Source organism: Lepisosteus oculatus, chromosome 7, assembly GCF_040954835.1.
Source record: "Lepisosteus oculatus isolate fLepOcu1 chromosome 7, fLepOcu1.hap2, whole genome shotgun sequence".
Lineage (NCBI taxonomy): Eukaryota > Metazoa > Chordata > Actinopteri > Semionotiformes > Lepisosteidae > Lepisosteus > Lepisosteus oculatus.
Window position 1 is genome coordinate 27,494,071 of NC_090702.1, and position 24,291 is coordinate 27,518,361.

The 24,291-nt window shown below is 36.6% G+C and overlaps 1 protein-coding gene across 2 annotated transcripts in view; it reads left to right on the forward strand.

The window, feature by feature from the left end:
* Positions 1-24,291, forward strand: part of etv6 (ETS variant transcription factor 6) — a 56,388-nt gene that overhangs the window by 21,284 nt on the left and 10,813 nt on the right. For both annotated transcript variants that reach the window (XM_015352997.2, XM_015352998.2), the window contains exons 3-4: positions 9,679-9,843; positions 10,925-11,059. In XM_015352997.2, the coding sequence (XP_015208483.1) occupies positions 9,679-9,843; positions 10,925-11,059 (300 nt within the window). The remainder of the gene's footprint in view (positions 1-9,678; positions 9,844-10,924; positions 11,060-24,291) is intronic.

The window sequence follows — 24,291 nt, forward strand, 5'->3', positions numbered from 1 at the left end:
CTGATGGCCAGAATTCTACCATGCCAGTGGTCCTCAAAGAGCTGTTTAATCTCGGTGAGACCACAGCTGATGATCTTCTGGGCCATATTGACCATTCCCTGCAGTGCCTTTCTTTCTCAAGAAGAGGTGTTGCCGTACCACATGGTGATCCTGTTGGTGAGGATGCTCTCGATGGTGCAGCGGTAGAAGTTCACCAACACAGGTACTGGCATCCCCCATCACTTGAGGCACCTCAAGAAATAAAGGTGCTGCTGAGTCTTCTTCATGATAGAGTCAGAGTTCACAGTCCAGGTTAGATCTTTAGACATGTGAATTCCCCAAAATCTAAAGCTGGTGACTGTTTCCACTTCCGTTCCATCAATACTGAGTGGGCTGTGAGTGTGTGGCCTGTGTCTCAGAAAGTCCACTATTAGCTCTTTCGTTTTATTTACATTCAAGTCGAGGTTATTGCTATGACACCACCTAAGCAGCTGTACGACTTCATCCCTGTAAGTGGACTCGTCACCATCACTGATCAGTCCTATTATAGTGGTGTCATCCGCAAACTTAATGATGTGGCTGTTGCTGTGTCTTGCTGTGTAGTTGTGAGTGAACAGGGAGTACAACCTTGGACTCAGACAGCAGCCTTGTGAGGTTCCAGTTCTCAGGGTGAGTGGTGTTGATGTTTTATTTCCTATCCACACCACCTGTGGTCTCTTGATTAGAAAGTCCAGCAGCCAGTTGCAGACAGAGTTGCACAGACCTAATGCCCTGAGCTTTGTCACCAGTTGACTGGGTATGATGGAATTGAATGCTGAACTGTAGTCCACAAACAGCCTTCTCACATATGAGTTCTTAGTGTCCAGGTGTTCCAAGGCTGTATGTAGAGCCAGGGAGACAGCATCATCAGCTGATCTGTTGTTCTGGTAGGCGAACTGCAAGGGGTCCAGGGACTCCTTGATGGAGGAATTAATGTGTGACAACACCAGCTTCTCCAGCCATTTCATCATCACAGATGTTAATGCTACTGGGTGATAATCATTCAGGCACGTCACTTTTGCCTTTTTGGGGAGTGGAACAATAGTGTTTTTTTTTTAAGCAGGTGGGGACAATGGACTGTGACAGGGAGGAGTTAAAGATGTCCATAAATACTGTGGTCAGCTGGCCTGCACATGTCCTCAGGACGCGAGGTAGTATCGCATCAGGCCCTGCAGCCTTACGGATTTTACCCTGCTCAGAGTCTTCTGCACCTCCTGCTCTGAGAGTTTCAGAACAAACTCACCCTGCACACTTGGGGTCTTCTCAGCAGTGCCCGTGTTTAGAGCATCAAAGCAGGCATAGAAATGGTTCAGCTTACAAACCATTTAATTAATTACTTATTACTTATTAAGTAATTAATATAATGGGCAAATCTATTTTTAAAAACACTGTTTGGGGGAAACATTTTTAAGACTGTGCACTTCCCTTAAAATGCTATCATAAAAGAAGAATTACACATTTGTTTTATGGTACATAGGAAAGTAAACATTTTTATTATCATAAATAGGGTGATTGCATTTTAAAACATGATTGTGAAAAGATATCCATTCTCTGTATTTCTGCAATACTGTAAGGTGTATTTTTAGCATCAGAATTATGTACATACTATTCTTTGCTAAAAAAATCATTTACACAATGTACAACTGCACAGGTTTGAACTAAAAGTATATCTTTAAAGATATTTTGGTGGACTGCTCTGTGTAGGCCTGTTTGGTTCAGTAGGTCTTCTGAAAGGAATGTGTTATGCTGCTTTCTGAGGGGAAATTTCCTGCCACTGGAAGCTGTTTTTTTCTTTAGGAATTTCCTGAGTGGGCAGACTGTGCTTCCTGAATAAATGTTTCCTGAAAGGGAAACTGTTTTCACACACCAATGGCCAAATAAAATGCAGAGTTTATTTTCCAGAAATGGTTTGTCTATTTTTTATTAAAAAGAAAGCATTTTGTTAAAGTTTGGATTTGTGGAATCCCTGTCAACAAGAAGAGGGCAAATCAGACACTTCTAAGATCTTTAATCTGGGACACATTTTCTGTTCTGTACTGGATTGAAAGCAGAGGTGAAATAAATATCAATAAAGGAAGTCCACTTAGCTTATAATGTTAAATGTTCTAGCTCTTAAATTCTGTACTTAATCCCCTAACCCTTCACAGGGTGCTAGCAAATTAACACATTTGTTTCAATAACATTTTTATTGCTATAGTGTTGTCAGACCACAAAAGGCATCTTTATCATTAAATTTAAACATATTCTAAATAGACATTATCCACTGTACAATCTGTATAAAGGAGGAAATGGTAAGAGGTTGTGATGTTTCAGTTTAAAATGTCATAGGTCACATCTTTTTGCATGCGTCAGTAACACTTCCACGAAGAACACACCGTACACACAAAAGAAAACAAACAACAGAGGTTATCAACTGTGGTCCGCAGTCACCTGTTTCTCCTTGGATGAAAACTTTTTTTTTCTGCACTTACAAGTTCTGACTTGCACAACGCAAGTTGTTAAAGCACATTTTGTGCAAAAGTTGGATAAATGAGCAGCGACTTGCTGTGTATAAGTAACTTGTGAATACATGACTTTGTGTATCATATATAATGTGTATGTCAAATTGCCTTAATGCCACTGAGAGTAGGATTGGGAATAGTCAGCCGACACTATCTTGAGGACCCCTCCAGGATGCCTACAGAGTCTTGCTGATGTCATTGAGGGACATACATCTCCTCCAATCTGCCGTGAGTCTCCTGTACATTGCTGCAGGGCTCATGGAGTGTTAAATTTATGGTAATTTTGGAAGAGCCCGTCTGTACTTTCTCATTCTCTCTGCATAAGACGAGACAAACATAATATTAGCAAAGCCATAATTTGATGGGCATGATAAAAAATAATTGGGGGTTCTAAGTTTTTTTAAAAAAGGAAAAAAAATATTACTATAGTTAATTGCCTGTCAATATATGTACTGTGAATATAGCACTTAATTCTTCAAATAATTATGAAATTATATGATTTTCTAAAATGTAGAGCAGTGTCTGTATTCTATAAAATGAAGACTAAATTGAATTATATTTTCACTTACCACCCATACCATGCTATACAATGTTGTAGACACCATTATAAAGGGCTCAGGATTCTTGTACATTTCAAACAGTTATTAACGACATGCGATTGGAGTATTTTTTTAAACCTAGGATGAGACAGTTTATCTGAAAAATTAACTGGTGCCTTAGATTATTTCTTCTTTCTGGGTCGAATTCATTTTCTTGAATGGAGTCTAGAGTCCCATTTAAGATTACTTCTAAAAGTTTGCATATCACACTGAACATAACATGCTGAAACAGATTTCCATTTTGTGATCTTTCAGATTACAGCATTAATCCTGTAGATGAAAACTAATTTTATGGTTTTCCCAAATGACCTGTCCAACTGAAGCCCCATTTTAGATTATTTGAATCTAACAAAGAGGCACATTTAAATTTGGGCAACAAGATTCAGCCTGCCACCTGCCCACTACATTTCAAAATACTTTCAACCATTTACAGTAGATGCCAGTGACGCACAGAAAGTAATCTTTGAAGTTATTTTTTCTGGATGAAGTCCAAAAGCCACAGGCATCCTATACAAGAAATGATCTGGCCAAGAAAATTGAAAACTTTATCATAGTGGGACTGTTATTGCTGCATATTATCAAACAAAGGTCATTCTATACTTTATAATGTACGACATACAAACTCTTGAGAAGTGACAAGAGGGGGCACGTGGTCTTATACATACAGTATAGTAGTTGAGCTTAGTGGAAATGTTAAACTTGTTGATTGGTTAAATGGAATATAGGGCTCCCATTTTCATCCAGAATATTTAAAAAAACAAACTAAAATAAATTCTCACTTTATATTTTAGTGGCCTGTGGCATCTCCTTTATTATTCTCTTTAAACATTAACAAATAACATGAAGTGCCAGCTCTTGTAGGACATTCCTCTGAATACAAGCAAACTGTAAGAATATTTATTAACTTATTTTGACCTGTTGTAATACAGAGCCTAAAGACAAATTAATAGTTTAACCAACAGTTCTTTTCTTAAATTATATTTTTAAAGTGTGTTTTTGTATATGTGAAGTTAACAAATATATTTACATAATAAGAAATACGTTGAAGATTTAATTTCTTAGGATAAGGCTTGTCTTTAAAACAAAACAAGCATATTAAATGTAGACATTGATGTTTAGTCCTCATAGTGTACTCTAAGGGTAGATCTGTGGCCTACTGCATGTGGGTGTTGAACATTAAAGTCAGTGTAGATAATAACAGAGTGAGTGTGTTCAACCACAAGTCATGTCAATTCTTCCCGCTTTGGGCTGGCAGTATTTGTCTGGTGCATTGCAAATTTCTCCATTCATTTCAGCTAGACCAACACACTCTGCTGCAAAGTGCTGATAAAAATGAACACAACTGTCTGTTAGGCCACAGGAAATTTCCTGTGCAGGAAGGATTCCGGGGCAACTTCCTGCCAAATGGTGCGTTGTGGGAAGTTTGGCTGCTTCTCCCTCTCACCAGCTGCAGATTTTATAGAGGACTTTCACAGATGGTTACAGCTGAAATCTTCAGGGTACTAACAATGTCTGGTTTCATCATTCAACAAACACTGAATCTAAATGTCTAAATTGCAGTGAAATACATCAAATTACAAGAAGGCCTTTACATTGTGATATTTGTTTTGAATATAGTATTAATTATATTATTTATTTTTCTTGAGAGGGAGTATACATATTCTGTCACATGGTGGAAGGGTCTTAGTAGTTTGCAAGGATAACTATGTCTTTTATGTCATTTAATAAAGTAGGCTGTAATTCATTATTTTTACACTTTGTGTGGAAACATTTTTCTCTTTCCATTTGTAAGAGTCTTAGCTGCCTTTATGAATCTAATTAATTTGCATGCTGTGCTAAAGATCATGGCTATTATCTTAATGTGATAAGTGGATAAGGATTTAATGCATTATTATATATTTAGTATGATATTTAAGGGATAATGCTTTTTTTCTTTTTAGTGCAGTTACTTTATCCAAACATTGCTAAACCAAACAATTTTTTTTACAGAAGTAATCTACCTGGGTGTCACAATTTCTTCTTGAAAACCCTTTTGATATATCAGTCGTGAATCTATATAAAAATTAGCCAAAGTTTATGATAAAAATAAAACAAACTAATTTTCTCCTCTTGTTAGCAATCAAAGTAATTAATCATAATTAGCTAACATGAGTTGGAAATATGAAAAAGTACAGCTGCTGGTTACTTTAGTTCTAGCGTCTAGTTTTTTGGACAAACTTAGGGTTAAAATCCACCAGTGTCTTAACTCAACCACCTCTTTATCCACACTTCAGCATCGAATGAGATTGGGTTTGTTTTGTTTCTAAAGTTTAGGTTTTTCAAATCTGCACCACTGTCTCACTTTTAACAAATAATTATTGGGTATTTCTATTACTGAAAAAAGTAATTAAGACATGAAAATTACGCAGTCAGGTAATGTTAACATGTAACATTGATAATGAACATCTTCTTGGAATTGTATCTAATATTAAGCATTTCTGAAATGTGAGAAGTAAGTTAAGGGTTATATCCAGAAGTGTTTGTTTTGACGGTAAAACGTATACAATATATATAATCATAAAATGAAAAAAATCATTATCTCTTTCAAATAGTGTGTATGTATTAACTGTAAACATTTCACCAATGTTAAAAACAAATAATGCTACCAGTGAACAATAACAGACTCAATTTCTGTTGAGGATCATTTTGTTCTTTATTTTCTTATAGGAATGTCAAATGTAGACATCTGCTTCAGTACACTACATTGCATAAATGTCTATTCAAATACAAAACATGCAGTAACTTGTCCGTGTACCCTCTACTATCAAATAAGAGCTGCAGTTCTTAATAGTTTTCACCTCTATTTGTACTCTACTTCAATTCTCAAGCAATTAAAGATGAATATAAACCATACTGATAACTCTTTGTCCACAGGAGATTTCCTGTGATGGACATTCTGGGGAAACTTCCTTTTAGAAACCACGTGAAGGAAAGATAACGGAAAACCTAACCACAGACATAATGCCTTCACAGTGCGCATATCACATGGTTTGTTTTTTCAAAACAGTACAAATAAAGCGGCAGATTATGGTGTTATTTTAAGTGAATAAACTATAGGAGATCATATATTTATTAATAAAAAATAAAACTAACATATATTCTTTACCAAAGTAATATTTAAGTATTTCAGAACCAGGGAATTTGCCAGTACAAAACAGATGACGTGTCTAAATAAACTTAGACAATCTACAGAGAGTTACAGCTATCTTATAATAGTAATTTCAGTTTATTTTAAATGTTGTCATTGCATTAAACCTAACCCTTGAAAGTCCTTGCAGTAACTGGCAAGCTAATATCTGTCAAAATCAAGAGTAAACAAAGGTCAGACTAGAAAATGTGGTCATCTGCTGAAGTGCAGTACAAGTTCTTTCCACTATACTGTATGTTTGGGTGACAGCTCATCATGCCATGTTCTGTTCACCAAGAGGGACCTGGGAACAAACTCTGGGCGCACAATCTGAAATAACCAATCTAACTTGCATACGCTTAGGAGATGGAAAGGAACCTGTTGCAAACCAACACAGAGAGGTCTGTGAGGTCACAACGGCCACTGTGTAGTACACTTCATACAGTGACTATACTGTACAGTGGTACTTACACTGTTATTCTACAACTCCTTCTCCTTTGACAATCATTCCACAACACCTCTTTGAGTGACTTTCCATTTCTTAATTTTACTAAATTTGTGTAAGCAAAAAATTATGCCTATTTAAAATTCTTTTGGCTCTGTTTATTTACTTGCATAAATATAAAAGTTAGTCATATGAGTCTTGTGTGTTCCCTCAGAAGAGTCTGAGGGTAACTGATTTGATAAAAAGGGTAGATTTTCGTGTGAAAATGTCCCGTGTTTTTTCAATATTTTTAGTTGAAATCTGACATTTACCTTAGCTTTTTCTGTGGACTGGATTGGCGTCACAAATTTTCTCTCTCAAGCTCTATATACAAATAAGGTATATCGGTGCATAGGAAATTAACCATACATGGAAAAAGTTATTTTGTTTCAATCATTTTTTATAAGCAACACAGAATGACATTTTTTAAGGTTATATCACTCCATCGTGTATTTTAAACTAGATCATGTAGTAGGAAGTATATTTATTCTCTATGGATTCTAGGTTTTAAGGATTTAAGATTTAAGTTTAGTTAATGTTTAATCATTTTATTGCAAATCCACTAATTCCATATTCCAAACGTCATTATTTTTTATTGCAGTAATTGTTTGTCTTTAAAAAATGTGCAGCACCCTCAGGTAGGCAGTCTGTGGCTGACATAATTGTTTTTCAATACTGTAAAATACTTAAAACACTAAGATGACATTTATACAAGAAAAACAGTTTCTTCCTACATAAGGTGATGACAAAGTAAAAAAGAATAGTGCAGCCAACATAAATATGTTGTTAGAAAGGACTTAGACTGAAAAAGAAAAAATAGTAATATGCAGCTACAATTGTGTGACTAAAACACAGTACATGCAGTTTTTGCTGGGAATGTGACATATTTAAGGATAAAATTGCATATTTACACAGAACGAAGAGGGAGTATTAAGTTTTTAAAACAGAACTAATGTTGCTAAATACCCTAAATATGGAGAGTAGAACTGACAGGACCTGTGCTCTCCAGTTATCACAAGACAGTATACTGTCAAGGTTTAGATTTCTAAAATGTAATTTTTCACACATCTTTTTATAATGCCCAGCCTTATTGAATTGAAATATTCTTTTCTGAATGATCTATGAATTGCTTTATATACAAACTACTGGGTTATGATTTTTTTTTTATTTGAACCTCAAACATACAACAGGTTTACGTATAGCACAGTCCTGTAAGGGGTAAAGGCAAATTTTATTGCTCTTGACAATTCCAAAGTGCCATGAGAAGATTATGATGTATCTTTTCTTGCCATTGTTGCCCTAGAGGCACCATTACTCAGAGTGTGGACGTTAGCATTTTCATGGTTTATCGTGATATTGGCACATATTCCTCCATTTGATTTTTGGCATAGCGATGAGTCATATCCTGTTATCTGTGTGCAAAACACAGGATCAGTCATTACTCACAATATTAATAAAATCTACCACAGAAATGGTCCTCAGTTTGAAGAGCTCTAAAGCTGTACATTTCAGTACAGCAGGCTGAAAAGCTTATTTTTTTCAAGTGTTTAATTTCCTGCTGCATGCAAGTCATGTGATTAATGGTAAAATCACAAACATTATACATATACATTTTTGATTACAGTGGTGTGTTTCCTCACAGAATAAACCTACATGCATTTTCAAGTTAATTTGCATAACGGATTGGTAAAATGTTAAAATGCAGTGTTTTTTTTATTTTCTTGTGGTCTTATTTGGATGTTGTAAAGCAAATAAAGTAATTGATCTGCACTTGGTATACAAGGAACTAAAACTTGAAAATCAAGCTTTTCCTGCTATAGAAACTTATACAGTGAAGCTGGAATTATGAAGAGTAAGAGCTTCAGGTATTAGATGTTCAGGAACTAGTTGAAGAATTTGGAGTCAAGATGTCAGCACAAATGATAGCATCAGTGTGAAAGAGAAGGGATTAATTGAAAGGAGCCTTTCATTAGTACAGGAAAAAAGAAGAAAGGAGCTTTTGCTAAAAATACCTCCATATGTTAGAGTTAAAATTGATTTTTGTTAGATACAAAAGAACAGCTTTTACTGTGTTACTGTGTAACATTGTATTTTCAGTTAGAGCTTTTTAAGATCAACATTTTACAGTAAGAGCTTTTTAAGAAGATCAACATTTTACAGTAGAATACATTTCATACAAAAGCAAAAAGAAGTGGGGAAAAATAAAGCACAAGAAATTGATTTAGTGCAAAAAGAATAAAAATAAGATTTGGTGTAAAGGTAGTCCTTTAAGTGAATTTTGAAAATGGTGACAGTTACAGAGTCTGAGTCTCTGAGTCACAGAATCTAATAGATGTGGGCAGTGAGGTCCTTGGACTTGGTGCTTGAGAAACTATTGTTCATTGTATACCTGGTCTTCAGTAAAGTAAGAATAAATTTGCAGATTTTGGATTGAATGACAAGCTATACACGTGCAATAATGTCTTAAGGCAGAGGTGCACAATTTATAAAGCTGTCTGCAATGGTTTCCATATTCAGTTTGGAACAGTGTAAATGTCTAATTTCAGAAAGATAAATCTCTTGAATAAAAAGAAAATTAGAAGAACAAGCTATGTAAAGTTTGCCACACAGTAGGTACATGGTCATTATGTGATTTTCATTCATTTTTAAAATATCCCAAATATTCTGGCGAGAGCAGATATTTTCATGCAAGTTGAAGGTAGTGTCGGCACACTGACAGATTCATATAAAATATCATCCACACAGGTATTGAGTCAAAAGAAATAAATATTCTTTGAATAGGTTCAGCTTCAACTCCTGCTGGTAAGTAAACAGAACCTAGTAAAGTGTTAATTAAGAATGATTAATTCAGTAACCCTTTTCGTAATTATGTAATTATGAAGACTTTCTGATTTTAATTCTTCTACTCAGGCTTACAGCCGGTGTACTGGAGCAGAGATGATGTGTCACAGTGGTTGAAATGGGCTGAAAAGGAGTTTTCCTTGCATCCTATTAACAACAACACCTTTGAAATGAATGGCAAGGCGCTTCTACTGCTGACCAAAGAGGATTTCCGCTATAGGTCCCCGCATTCTGGTAAGACTCCTGGTAAAATTGCATTACAGGCATAAATGTAAAGGTAAAATGATACTATTATATCCACTTGAGTTTATTAATAGGAATAAACTAAGTGGATATTGAAAACAATTGTCTTATCCTACAGGCTGTAAAGTCATTTATCACTGCTAGACCCTAATTGCAGTTGCCAAACTGTCCAGTAGTACATGTGGTTCCTGAAATCTCCCTTAGATTCGTTTTTTTTAAACTTCTTAAGACCTTGTTCCTTCCCAAAGATGACCAAAAATATAACAATATACTTCTTCTTAAAGGATTTTTTTTTCTGTGGGAGAAGTTAAAACCGTTTTGGTAAACTGACAAGCAGGAAGTATGAGAATGTCATCTCATATGTGCACTCACCACATCTTTTGCCTGTAAAATTAAAAAAATTCCCTGAAGGGCAGGTCTTTTTCATAATATTATGAACTAGAAATTTAGAAGTGAGAAGTGAAAAAGGAAGTTTCTTCACTTCCTTGCTGGGAAATGTTTTCTTTGAGCTTCTCTGTAGATTATTGAACAAAAGCTAGTCTTATAAAATAATGTTTCCCTAGTAGAACACACTAATTGTGATGTTCAAAATATTGTGTTTCACAAAAGTAAAATTAAATTTAATATACCCTGGGTCAACAGTATACTATGATATATTCATAGTTAGAAACAATGTTAGTAAGAGCATGAAATCTGAAATACTGTACAGACCTTAAAACATTATTTTTATCACACTCCTAATTTAAGTTTTCTTTTTCTGTTATTGAATATCCAGACAATAATTGTTTGACATACTAGTGTATTGTCAGCACTAGAGGGTCTTGAACAATCCTATAATTTGATCTTTTTTTTTTTATGAGGATGCACTTATTTTGATGGTCAACCTTAAGAAATATGAAATATAAATCATGTTAGGTTAGAAAATCCATTTAAGTGCTCACCTTGTAATAAGGGTGAAAAGTTTTGATTTCATTTTCTATTTTTTTTCAGTTGAATAAAAAATGGATAAATGTGGTGACAAGTTAGACAGTGACTATCCCAGCAGCTGAAATAACTTTCTTTTCATTGGCAGGTGATGTTTTGTATGAGCTCCTTCAGCATATTCTGAAGCAGAGGAAATCCCACTCTTTCTATCCATCCTTCTTCTACCCAGGAAACTCTTTTCAGACACAGCCTGAGGCAGCCGTTCAGCATTCTAAACTTGAAGGTAGGGAGCCTATAGTATATAGAGTGGAAGGAAATACCCACACCTAATTTACTTTTAAAGGAGCAGGGCTTGCTACTTCTACATTTTTGCCTCACTAGTAATGTGTTTTGTATTAAATACGGGAGCTTTATGTCACAGAGAATTTGTGAGAGTAATATCAACTTATACATGTTATCACTATTCCTTAGAACAGTGTCGGTTTTAAGGTGCCTTTGACCCTAATGTTTCACTTTGTTGCAATTATAATTCATATCTTTGTACTAAATGACGCATTTTGACCTACAAAGGTTTGAAATATTTTAATATCAAAGGATGTTTGACATATTTTAGTAGGTGGAAACCTTGGTGTGGCAGCTAGCCCTGCAGCCTCACAGCTCTTTCTAAGAGTCTTAAGTCTCTGAGTTTGGGCTTATCTCTGGTCTGTAGCACCTTCTAGGTCAGGTTTACGTGTTGTCCCAGTTTCTTGATGGGTTTTCTCTGGGTATTCTGGGGTTTACCCTAGGTCAAAGGCATGCTATGGCCTTTCCTCATATTATTCCCTGTATTTATACATGTGCGCCCTGTGATGGAATGGTATGCCATCCAGGGTGTGCTACTGCCTTATGCCAAATCCCTAAATTGTTAGGCTTAGGCTCAAGCAATACTGTACTATGAAGATGCATTTTGCATTCTATATTTGTTTATAAGTCAATTTTAAGAAAAATGAACACTTGATAATAGAAAACAGCAGTGTCAGAACATCAGACAACAAAGGTAGTGGTAAGAAGACAACTAAGAACAGTTACAACGGTTTGAGAACAGCAAGTTATTCTTTGTGACCCCACACTGAGGGTCTGAGATAAATGTTAACATTCTGAGATGATAGACATTTTCAAAAGTCCAGAATCCATATCTTATTATGTTTTTGTTCTTATTAATATAAAACTTTAGATATATTTATTTATTATTCATTTCAGTGCATTTAATTTTTCTATTATCTTTCTGTGCAAAACAAAGGTAAATGGTCCAGTTTTCATATTTTGGCATTGCCATACATTTACTATTACTGGATGTCTCATGCAGGAAAATACAAGTACCTTATTGCTCATATATTGCAACAATACAGTAAGATATAATTGCAAGAGCATTTTTTTCTGAAAAACTAGATCTGTTTTGTATTGTATGTGGATACTGCCTTTTGCTATTTAGTATACATTAAACATACTGTATGAAACCTACACCATTTGGTCAAGAAAATGCAATGTTTTACTTTTCGGGCCACATATGTGTATTGACTCAAATGCAAATACAGTATACGTTACTTTTTCCGATAGTTAATAAACAATTGCGTAGCAGTCACTATTGATTTATATTGTGGCTGTGCAATGTGTAGTGCTAACTCTAAAGCAGTTATACATAGCAGTGATATGGAGTGAGGGTAATCATGAGATGGAACAAGTAATAGATTTATTCCATCCTGAAAAGAGAAGAAAAAAAACACAACGTTTCGGCCGTGGAGCCTTCTTCAGATGTGTCTTCAGGCTCCATGGCCGAAATGTTGTGTTTTCTTTCTTCTCATTTCAGCATGGAATAAACCTATTACTTGTTCCTTTGCAGCCTACACATGCTGATACAGCTACGCACCTGAACTACTGTAATCATGAGATGCCAGTGATGCCTTAAGCTCCATTTCTACTGATTATTAATACCAACAAGCACGACAAGTATGTTCGATAACTTGCTAGGCAGTTCCGTGCAGCTATGCTCCCCGTGCATGCCTACTGCCTCTAGGAAGATTTACAATACCTGGTAGCTTTTGAATATAATACATTACGAACATGGAAACAGTTTATAAAAAGATTCCAGCTGTTAAAAGTGAGATTAGGAAGAGATTCTAAATTACAGTTGGGGTTAACCAGGAGACAATTTTATTTGTTTTTGTTAAATCACCAAATGTGGAATCACCAACTGTTTATTTTTCACACCTCGGCTTGCAGCTATGAACCCTGCAACAGCACACGAAAAAAATAGGAAATGCAGGCAGACTGCTTTGACCTGCCAACCCTCAAGCCACTAAACTTTAAAAATGTTACAGACTACGCAGCTATGAGAGTAGCATTTCCCGTACTGGTAACACTGTATGTCTGAAAATGCCAAGAGGTTCATGTAAGCCCAGTGTGTTCTGGCTGACCTTCCCCATCCTACCTTTGGTGGTGCCCAGCCAAGTATGCATCTCTGCTTAGAGAATCACGGTTACAAACAGGCTGATATGACCCAACTATGGGACTTGGTGTTTTTCTCCACTTTTCATGGCCTGTCTGTGTCAGGTGGTCATTTTTAATCTCACTAATTTTGTTACTAGTACTTATTTTTGCTGTGATTTGATTAATATGATTTGTGCTAAACTGATAATACATTAATGTACTAAGAGACTTTAAAAATGCAACAAATGTTTAGTAGTGGAACCAGCAGTATTTGTTGCTTTTTAATGCCACTTTGTGTAATAAATTCTAATAACCCTGAAACCCTGGTTTCTTTCAAGAAATGGATGGCTGAGATCATTGGATCAATTAACACAGGATAGATGGGCCAAATGGCATCCTATTGTTTGAAACCCATGTTCTTAGTCTATTGTATTATACTGTATGTTTCATAAGTGTTATTCACTAATTGGAGCAAATACATTTCAATGAACAAATCTAGTTTCTTCCATACATATTGCATTTTTGTTAAAGTGAGAAATCACAGTTTCTCAGGCCATTTATTAAGTTGACAGTATCACAAAAACTTACAAACAAATAAGTACAGGTCGTGCAGCAGACATTTCACCAAAGAAATGTTCCAGTGTGATCTGCATATAAAGTTAACAAATAAGTTGGATTTGTCAGCAAAACTGTCTTCAACTTGAGAGCAATATTTCTATTGGATTGAAAGACATGTATTCAGAAGCCTGCTTGTTTACAATGTAATAAGGCTGCTTCACCTCACCAGATGCTTGGTTGCCTCATTCTGAATCACAAAATATGGCGCTGCACATACTTGGAAATTTTTGTTTATTTTGTTATGTAAATTGGAGGCTTTACATGTTACTGTGTACATTTTACTTTCATTGTGCTTTGAAAAGCACTCAATGGCGATTCTTTCTAACCCCAAAACATAAAAGTAGCCTTGCAGTTTCCCTTTAAGCAGGATCTTAAATAATTTTACATATAGGTGGGGATGCAATCCATCAATATTTGAAGTACAGCTCCACTCGATTTTAGAATCTCCTATCCCAGTCCAGATCAGAACCAGCCCTACCTAATTTGAGTTATGACATCAGCCTAGAATGTAATATTGCTGCTGGCTGACTTGACAAGAATGCTTGTAATATATAGGGTATGAAGTAGAGGCCTGCGGGACTGTTTTCTCTATGTCAATCTCACCTGCTTCCACGAGTATTTTAGTGCCCACCTGACCTTGCAAGGGACCATGACCACATCTTCCTGTACCACTGATATTTTAGGTCCAACAATACTACCCCCACACCTAGACACAGTTTTTATTGTAGGCATAATATTTCAGTGTTTCAGATGTATTTAACCATAACATACATTAAACTAGTAATTGAGCATTATGTAACATTATAATATGCTAATGTTCACTTAATCCAGTTTTAACAGTCCATTAGAACTCTCAAAAATGGGCTTCTTGGTAATGTACTATGTAAAAGCGGGCAAACTCACAAAACTTTCAATTAGCATATTTTAATTTACCATGAATAAAAATGTCACTGACCTCACTGTCAGTACCTGCATTGTGTTCTGCCACACTAATATTAGCGCTCAGACACTATACTGAAATGCGGCATGAGTTTCACATCAGTTTTTCATGTTATATACCTTATTAGTGGTAGATTGAGAATGTTGCTTCAGCGTAACATTTCAATGTAGGGTCTTCTCAGTACTTAACAGTTATGAAAGATAAGTGTCCTGTATTATCCAACCCTCCTTAAGATATAAATCCACTTGCTCCCACTTGTTGTAGTGTAGATTTGTCCCATGCCTGCTCGCACCAGTTAGGCTGCATCCTGTGGGTTCCCAGTGCTGCTGGAGGGCTGCAGTATGAATTTCTAAATTTCACCCGACAAATCAGGCAAGATGTGGTGTGAGGATCAGCTTTCACCAATCATGCAGCTTCCAGTCAGCATGTCACCTTAATACCTGTGCATTTGAACGTCATCTTTCATGCCTCCGTGGGTCTAATTTTAAGCCAGCAGCCATATCACCCTGCAACTCACAACGGGCAACCCACTGAAGCTCAGCAGGTCTGAGCCTGGTCATTACCTGGATGGGAGACCTCCTGGGAAAAACTAAGGTTGCTGCTGGAAGAGGTGTTAGTGGGGCCATCAGAAGGCATTCACCCTGTGGTCTGTGTGGGTCCTAATGCCCCAGTATAACGACGGGGACACTATACTATAAAAAGGTGCTGTCCTTCGGATGAGACATAAAACCGAGGTCCTGACTCTCTGTGGTCATTAAAAATCCCAGGGCATTTCTCAAAAAGAGTAGGGGTGTAACCCCGGCGACCTGGCCACATTTCCCATTGGCCCTTACCATTCATGGCCTCCTAATAATCCCCCTCTATGAATTGGCTTCATTACTCTGTTCTCCTCCCCACTGATAGCTGATGTGTGGTAAGCGTTCTGGCACACTATGGCTGCCGTTGCATCATCCAGGTGGATGCTGCACATTGGTGGTGGTGGAGGGGAGTCCCCATTACCTGTAAAGAGCTTTGAGTGGAGTGTCCAGAAAAGTGCTATGTAAGTGTAAGCAATTATTATTGTTAATATGCACTTTTAACATCCTTATTCTTCCTAACAGGATGGCACTCACCTGCCCATGAGCAACCTGTAACTGTTGTACCATTGCATATCCTTGTAGTTTCTGATCTAGCTGCTTGATTTTTGTGGAACACGTTGGATGTTACAAAAATGGCCAAACATTTAGAGAAGATTGAACAGAAACACCTGGAGTGTCGAGAAGAGTTGTGATTCTGTATCAAAAATGGATTGTACCTCTAAAGAACAGCAGCCTTTGAACTGGTAGATCAAACGGAAGCAATTCATTGTATGATTGCAACTGGAGAGTACAGGATTCAGATGCAAAATGTTATTATCATCTAAAATAAAGGCTGTAAAACTTCCTGCAAACACTTTCACTCCAAGTGAAAATATGTCTGTTTCAGGATGTCAAGAGCTTTTGTGTAGTAGACAAACCTAGAGGTAGAACTAGCACTCCTCCAGGCTGACCTTTTAACTCCTGCCATCAAACTAGTATGACTGCTAACACTGATTTGACCAATTGTCACATTCCAGATGCATGTCAAACAATTTAACAAACAAATAGAAATTATAAAATAAATCTTTTAAAGAAACATTCAGAAATGTACACATTCAATTATACTACACAATGTGTTAAATAACATTGTTAGCAGTTCAGTCTTCTCTTAAAAGACGCACGTAATTAAGACACTGGATTCCAACCCAATTAAATATGAATGATGTCTGTTTTGTCATAAAATAAAGCACACAGTACACATTTTACAAATTCACAATATGACATTACACATTTAAAAATCTTTCCCTTGTGATTTCTACATTTTCTGTGCCCTGATCTCATGGCTCTGCTCTAAACCTTACCGTCCTCTAGGTAAGTATGATTTGAAGATTGCAGTGACAAATATGCTAGTTGTTTAACCAAGTGAAGGCCCTTTATCACATCAACCTCCCCTTCTGAGATCTCAAAACTGAGGTTTTGGCACAGGTAGTCTGATACACATTTTGGTGATCCTCATAGTTCAAGCACCAAATCTCAGCCTGACCATGCTGCAAGCTTGTCAAAGGTTCATTTACAGTCTTGGGCCTATATAGTGTATGTGACCAGCATTTACATTTACATTTATTTCAGAGGACACGGGAGCTCGGCAAACTTGGAGATAAAACAGTGGTAACATCTGACCAACACTGAGATTACTGCAGTGTCTTCCTTTTGGAAGGAAATGAACATTTAGTGATGGCCATAGCATTGTTCACTTCAAGTCAAAGTAGTCCATCCCTAGTATACACATACATGAGAAACTGTACTTCAGTCTGTGGTAACGCACACTTTGATCCATTAATGGTCAGTCCTGTTTTCTCTATCTGACTTAGCATAGCATTCACATGCTGTAAATGCTGCTCTCAGTACAGCTTTAGATTATTGCATCATCCAAGTATGCAGTAGAAAAAGATGGTGCGCTTTGTCCATTAAGTACTGAAATATGGCTGGAGTACTATGGAGACCAAAAGGCATGACTGGAAACTGAAAAGACTTAAAAGGTGTTCTATGCACATTAACTTCCTAGTATTCTAGTATTCAATGGAACCCTCCAGTAACTCAGAATCCGATCAAATAGGTGTGGTATGCTGAACATATATGGCAAAAATAGGTTGCTCCACAAAAGAGTATTTGTCTACTGTAGAAAAATGCAGCTGTTTTCTTTGTTTTTCAGGTGAAAGTTATTACAAAGTCAGAGAGAACACCAGTGTGTGTTCCTGTTTTCTCTCCCTAAATTCCATTAGAATGTTCACTGAAAAAAATCTTTGAAGAATGTGATTTCTCAGGTATTGGGCATTTATAATCGACCTATTCTGCTGACAGTCTGGTTCATTGCAACTTAGCAACAGTTTTCCGTCCAGTCTCGTTTACCTGCAGCCAGTACCAGCATTTTGAGCTTTTCACAGGGGCAGTGTTTACATAATAATATACAAGTTATATACAAGTTAGCATTTTCACCCTTCCCTGGCATTTTCTGCTCTCATTCCACCCTCAGCACATCCAGGGGTCTTTTCATAGGTCTTTAATTCGACATTTCACAAGGGAGATATCCCAGCTGATGCCTGCAGCACTTATAAATAGCCAAAAACTACACAGCTTAATAGTATCAATTAAAACAAAGCCTTCCAAGATCTGATTCACAATCCGAAAATGTTTCTCATTGTCTAAAGCGCACTTGGTGAGTCGATCTCTCATTTGCTCGGCTCTCTTTCTTTGGTGCAGTGGAGAGTGGAGGATCTATTCTTTTGGATAAATAGTACACACAGAGCTTAAACATCCACTTCTCGGGGTTTATTTTGTCACCCAACCAGTTGTCTTTGGTCTGGTGATGGCAGATGGAAGAAATCATAATAAAGGGAATATACAGTACAGTAGCTTAGACAAGGACCCCCACCTTCCCTCCTGACTGCATGTGGGTCCAGGTAGCTCAGTGTTGTTGTTCACAACTCTGATAAAGTCATGAAAGTCCTGAATTCATCTCTCAGGTTGGCATCCTGCCCTGCTCCATAACGTAGTCAACTAAACCTGAAGAATGTATAACGTTTGAACCAATCTGAGATGAAATGGAGCATAATTTCCATGTTTGGTCAACTGCACATTGCCAAGGGGTTTTATTCAATGTTTTAAATAAACTCTTTTTATCATTAGAACTAAAGATTTCATGATCTCCCCATGATAGCATGGATTTATGCCCTTTGCATAAAATATTCAAATATTAGAGTAATCAAAACTGTACATTTTAATAAAATACAATTAAGTATCATGTGTAATGCCACAGTATTTTTAAGACATTTTCTTGTATTGCCTTGCTACTACTTGTTAAGTTTGCCTTTCCTAAAGTGACACAAAGGAATGCAGTGCTACAATGATGTGGGCTGCCTAGTGTTTGCAGCAGGTACACAATAGTTAATCTAATTTGGAAGCAATTGCATTTTTTCATCAAAGAATTGATCAGTTATCACTCATGCATCAACAGAGTGACTACAGTACATTTTGGTATATTTATTGTGCTTTGGTGCCTTGTTGAACTGTTCCTGTACTCATATGAATAGTTTTAGATTTTGCCAGTTATTTAGTTTAGGATATTTTACGTCATATTATATCTGTTTAGACAAACATGACAAAAAATGTAGCAAACATTATTGCCTTCATTGTATAATTCTTGCCTTCATATCTTGATATTTCAATCATGATCTTCAGTATTGCCCTCTATAAATGTAATTAACTTGGCAACCTGATAATCTTGGCATTTAAGCAAGTTCCATGGAACTTTTCAGCTTGTTTTGGTATTGTTAATTAATTAGGTGTGTGGTATGCAACAGTGATTAATTGTTCATTATTTAACAAATTTGTTGAGTTAGACCATGTGATTACAGTGAGTGCTACTGTTATCAGTGTTTGTATTGTCGTTTTCTAAACTACATGATATCTTACAATTTTTCAATTGAATTTGTTGCTGTTGCTTTTATCATCAATGATTAACACAGGAAAAAAATATATATTTCTTTTTAGGCCTCATAATATGAGACGTTTAAATAAGAAATATGCAAAAGGTACACTAAAATGCACTCATTAAAATCTCACCCTGAGGGCTAAGACTGGATTGAAAGCTTAAACTGAGTGTTTCGGTTTTCATTAGTCAAAGTGTCAATATTTTCTAATATTTTTTGAGGATCAGCTTGTACACATTTATGCATTGAATGACCAGACAAAAACTGCTGTCAGTGCAATGCCACCACTGCAACTCATTTATATTAGTATTGTCTATTGATATATTTTTTGTAGTATCTTTTTATTTTTTAGAAATTTAGAATTTCCAAGTATTTTGTAAACCCACCTCATTCTGGGGTTTTGTTTTTCGCTACTTGGTTCACAGTTACATAGCCCATGACCTCACAAAGGGGAGAATGAATAAGTGTAGACAGACTTCTCCAGCCCACCCACCTTCAACCCCCTTGTCTTTTACCAATGTCACAGACACCACATTGATTTGAAGTGAAACTTATGATCATTATAAGCATTTTTTTAAGTCTCTGTACATCATAGATGCTACTGCCTACATAAACCTTACATGCCCATATTAAACTGTGGCTAAATACTGTGTACACATTTGTGTTAAGTATATATATATATTAAACCTTGTGCTTGTTTTCTAAATTATTTCATTTTACAATTGTCACAAAAGCCCATTTTCTTTGTCTCAGATCAATGTCAATATTTAATGATTACACACAAGCTATTGACATTTTGCAGGTTAAGCAGCACTGTGGTTATCTATATGTTCAAATTGTCTTTCCATCCTTTACTTCTAACTAAACTTTGTGCTTACCTTACTGGATGTAGGATAAGATAAGTTATTCAAGTTCACTTCTTTTATCTCTGACAAAAGTTTTTTAAAAAAGAAATATCAATAAAGAGAAAAACACAAAGCTAAATACACTGTAAACTATATGCAAACGGTTGCATTTCTGAAACATTCTGGAACCTTCAGACTTACAGTGCCTTGCGAAAGTATTCGGCCCCCTTGAACTTTTCAACCTTTTGCCACATTTCAGGCTTCAAACATAAAGATATAAATTTTTTATTTTATGTGAAGAATCACCAACAAGTGGGACACAATTGTGAAGTGGAACGAAATCTATTGGATTTTTGAAACTTTTTTAACTAATAAAAAAATGAAAAGTGGGGCGTGCAAAATTATTCGGCCCCTTTACTTTCAGTGCAGCAAACTCACTCCAGAAGTTCAGCGAGGATCTCTGAATGATCCAATGTTGTCCTAAATGACTGATGGTGATAAATAGAATCCACCTGTGTGTAATCAAGTCTCTGTATAAATGCACCTGCTCTGTGATAGTCTCAAGGTTCTGTTGAAAGCGCAGAGAGCATCATGAAGACCAAGGAACACACCAGGCAGGTCCGTAATACTGTTGTGGAGAAGTTTAAAGCCGGATTTGGATACAAAAAGATTTCCCAAGCTTCAAACATCCCAAGGAGCACTGTGCAAGCGATCATCTTGAAATGGAAGGAGTATCAGACCACTGCAAATCTACCAAGACCTGGCCGTCCCTCTAAACTTTCAGCTCAGACAAGGAGAAGACTGATCAGAGATGCAGCCAAGAGGCCCATGATCACTCTGGATGAACTGCAGAGAACTACAGCTGAGGTGGGAGAGTCTGTCCATAGGACAACAATCAGTCTTACACTGCACAAATCTGGCCTTTATGGAAGAGTGGCAAGAAGAAAGCCATTTCTCAAAGATATCCATAAAAAGTCTCGTCTAAAGTTTGCCACAAGCCACCTGGGAGACACCCCAAACATGTGGAAGAAGGTGCTCTGGTCAGATGAAACCAAAATCGAACTTTTTGGCCACAATGCAAAACGATATGTTTGGCGTAAAAGCAACACAGCTCATCACCCTCAACACACCATCCCCACTGTCAAACATGGTGGTGGCAGCATCATGGTTTGGGCCTGCTTTTCTTCAGCAGGGACAGGGAAGATGGTTAAAATTGAGGGGAAGATGGATGCAGCCAAATACAGGACCATTCTGGATGAAAACCTGTTGGAGTCTGCAAAAGACCTGAAACTGGGACGGAGATTTATCTTCCAACTAGACAATGATCCCAAACATACAGCAAAATCTACAAAGGAATGGTTCACAAATAAACGTATCCAGGTGTTTGAATGGCCAAGTCAAAGTCCAGACCTGAATCCAATCGAGAATCTGTGGAAAGAGCTGAAAACTGCTGTTCACAAACGCTCTCCATCCAACCTCACTGAGCTCGAGCTGTTTTGCAAGGAAGAATGGGCAAGAATTTCAGTCTCTCGATGTGCAAAACTGATAGAGACATACCCCAAGCGACTTGCAGCTGTAATCGCAGCAAAAGGTGGCTCTACAAAGTATTAACGCAAGGGGGCCGAATAATTTTGCACGCCCCACTTTTCATTTTTTTATTAGTTAAAAAAGTTTCAAAAATCCAATAGATTTCGTTCCACTTCACAATTGTGTCCCACTTGTTGGTGATTCTTCACATAAAATAAAAAATTTATATCTTTATGTTTGAAGCCTGAAATGTGGCAAAAGGTTGAAAAGTTCAAGGGGGCCGAATACTTTCGCAAGGCACTGTATATTTACTGTGTATAACAGTGAATTTAGATAGTGTACTCTATAGGTGAAGAAAGGCAATGCAGGGACTCTATATTGCGTAGATATATTTAAAATATTTGTCAATATGTATAATGCATTACATTGTTTTCATTGCAGCAGTTTGTACACACTAGTGCTTCACAACTGTGCCTTAATATAATACCAGGAGCACAAGAAAGATAAATCAAAGTTAGAAAAACTTACTTTTATTAATGTTACTCCACCCTATCTTTGATAGGTTTCACTAGCATCACTTGGTGAATATTTTTCTATTTGTTTTTTCTATGCTGGAAACGTATCTCAAGGATTCGGTATGTAAATGTCTCGTTCTCTTTCTTACTCACAAGCCTTAACAGAGGCAGTCATTCAAATTGTGTTTTATGCACTGGCTTCCATTGGCTTTCATTTGTGTTATACAACACTAAAATGGCAAGAACTCTGGTTAGTGATACCATAAAGAAAGGACTGATGTTATGTTTGGAGTTTTTGTTTTTTTATATGGTATTCTTTACTTCATATTTGCCCTGAATCACAGAAATATTATGTATATCTGGCTTACTGGCACATTTAATTTTTAAAACTTGGAAAAAGATTTGCAACTAATTACAATAGAAATTTTAACACCGATTTAATACACACAATTTTTTATTTATGATTTCTTGATTTAATACACACAATTCCAGATTTTTTTCTCTGGCAAAATCTGAAGAGGAAAAAAGGCCATTTCTCTCTGTCTAGGTAAGGCGCATATCCAGAAATGTGGATCAAGACATTAAGAATCTGTTAAAATTTACACTACCTACAGAACATCTACACACCCATTCTGTAATCGCACATTTTGTGGCCTAAAAGCCTAAAACCAAGCCATGTTAAATCAGAATTTATTTTATCTTTATTTACACATTGTGACACATAGCCTCCAAGTGAAAAATGATTGTTCAAACATTCAGAAAAGTAATTACAAATGACAAATTAAAGAAATTGGTTTGGTAAGTGTACACACACCTGAATTAGTACTTGATGGAAGCACCTTTGCTTGAATTACAGCCATAATTCTGTTTGGATAGCTCTATAGTAGTAAACCACACCTAGATTTGGCAATGTTAGTCCATTTCTCCTTACAAAACTGTTCAAGCTAAGTCACATTGCAAAGGAACTGTTGATGGACTGCTGCCATCAAGGCATTCCACAGATTTTCAATTCGATTAAAAAATAGTTGCCACTCTAGGACATTTACCTTACTCTTTAGCAACTCCACTGTTGTTTTTGCTGTGTCCATAGGGTAAATGTCATGTTGAAAAGTAAACTCCTTTCCCAATTTCAGCTTCCTTGCAGAGGGCAGCAGGTTGTTTCCAAGAATCCTTCTGTATATTGCTCCATCCAGTTTCTTTTCAGTCCTGACCAGTGCCCCAGGCCCTGCTACACGGAAACACCCCCATAACACCTTCCACCATGCTTTACAGCAGGGATGGTGCTCTGTGTGTGATGTGCTACTGTATATTGTTTGCTTTTAGGCCAAAACGTTTCATCTTGGTTTTATCAGACTACAAATATTTTTTCCCACATGGCTCCAGAATCTCTAAGTTCTTAGTGTTGTTTTGCATACCGCAAATGAGTCTCAATGTGGGCTTTTTGGAGAAGTGCTTTTCCTTGTGCCACCATTTATACAGATTTGTGGAGAGCTTTGGATATTTTTGTGATATGTACGCACTGACCAGTCTTTGACATAAAGGCGTGCAAGTCATTCAAAGTTGCCATTGGATTTTTGATGGTCTGTCTAATCAGTCCCCTCCTTGCTCGGTCATCCATTTTGGAAAGAGAGATAACCTGATCTAGGCAAGGTCCTGTTGATGTTGTATCTCTTCCACTTATTAATGAAAATTTTGACTATATTCCAAGGGAGGTCTTTTGATAGCTCCTTGTTGCCCATAGTTGACTTTCTACATTGTGATGTAGTACAGAGCAGAGGTGACATTCAGGAACATCTGAAATCATATATAATGGTTATCATTATACTAATGTATATATTATATGTATTCATAAATAATCTGAATCGCTACAGCTGAACACAGGTGGAGGCTAATTAGCTTGTTGTGTGATATGGAAGGCATTTGGTCACACCAGAGCTGATTTACAATTATTATTGCTAAGGGGTGTAATTACTTTTTCGAATGTTTGAACAGTTGTGTTTCACTTGGAGGCTGTCTGTTACAATGTATAAATAAAGGTAAATTAACTTCTGATTTAAT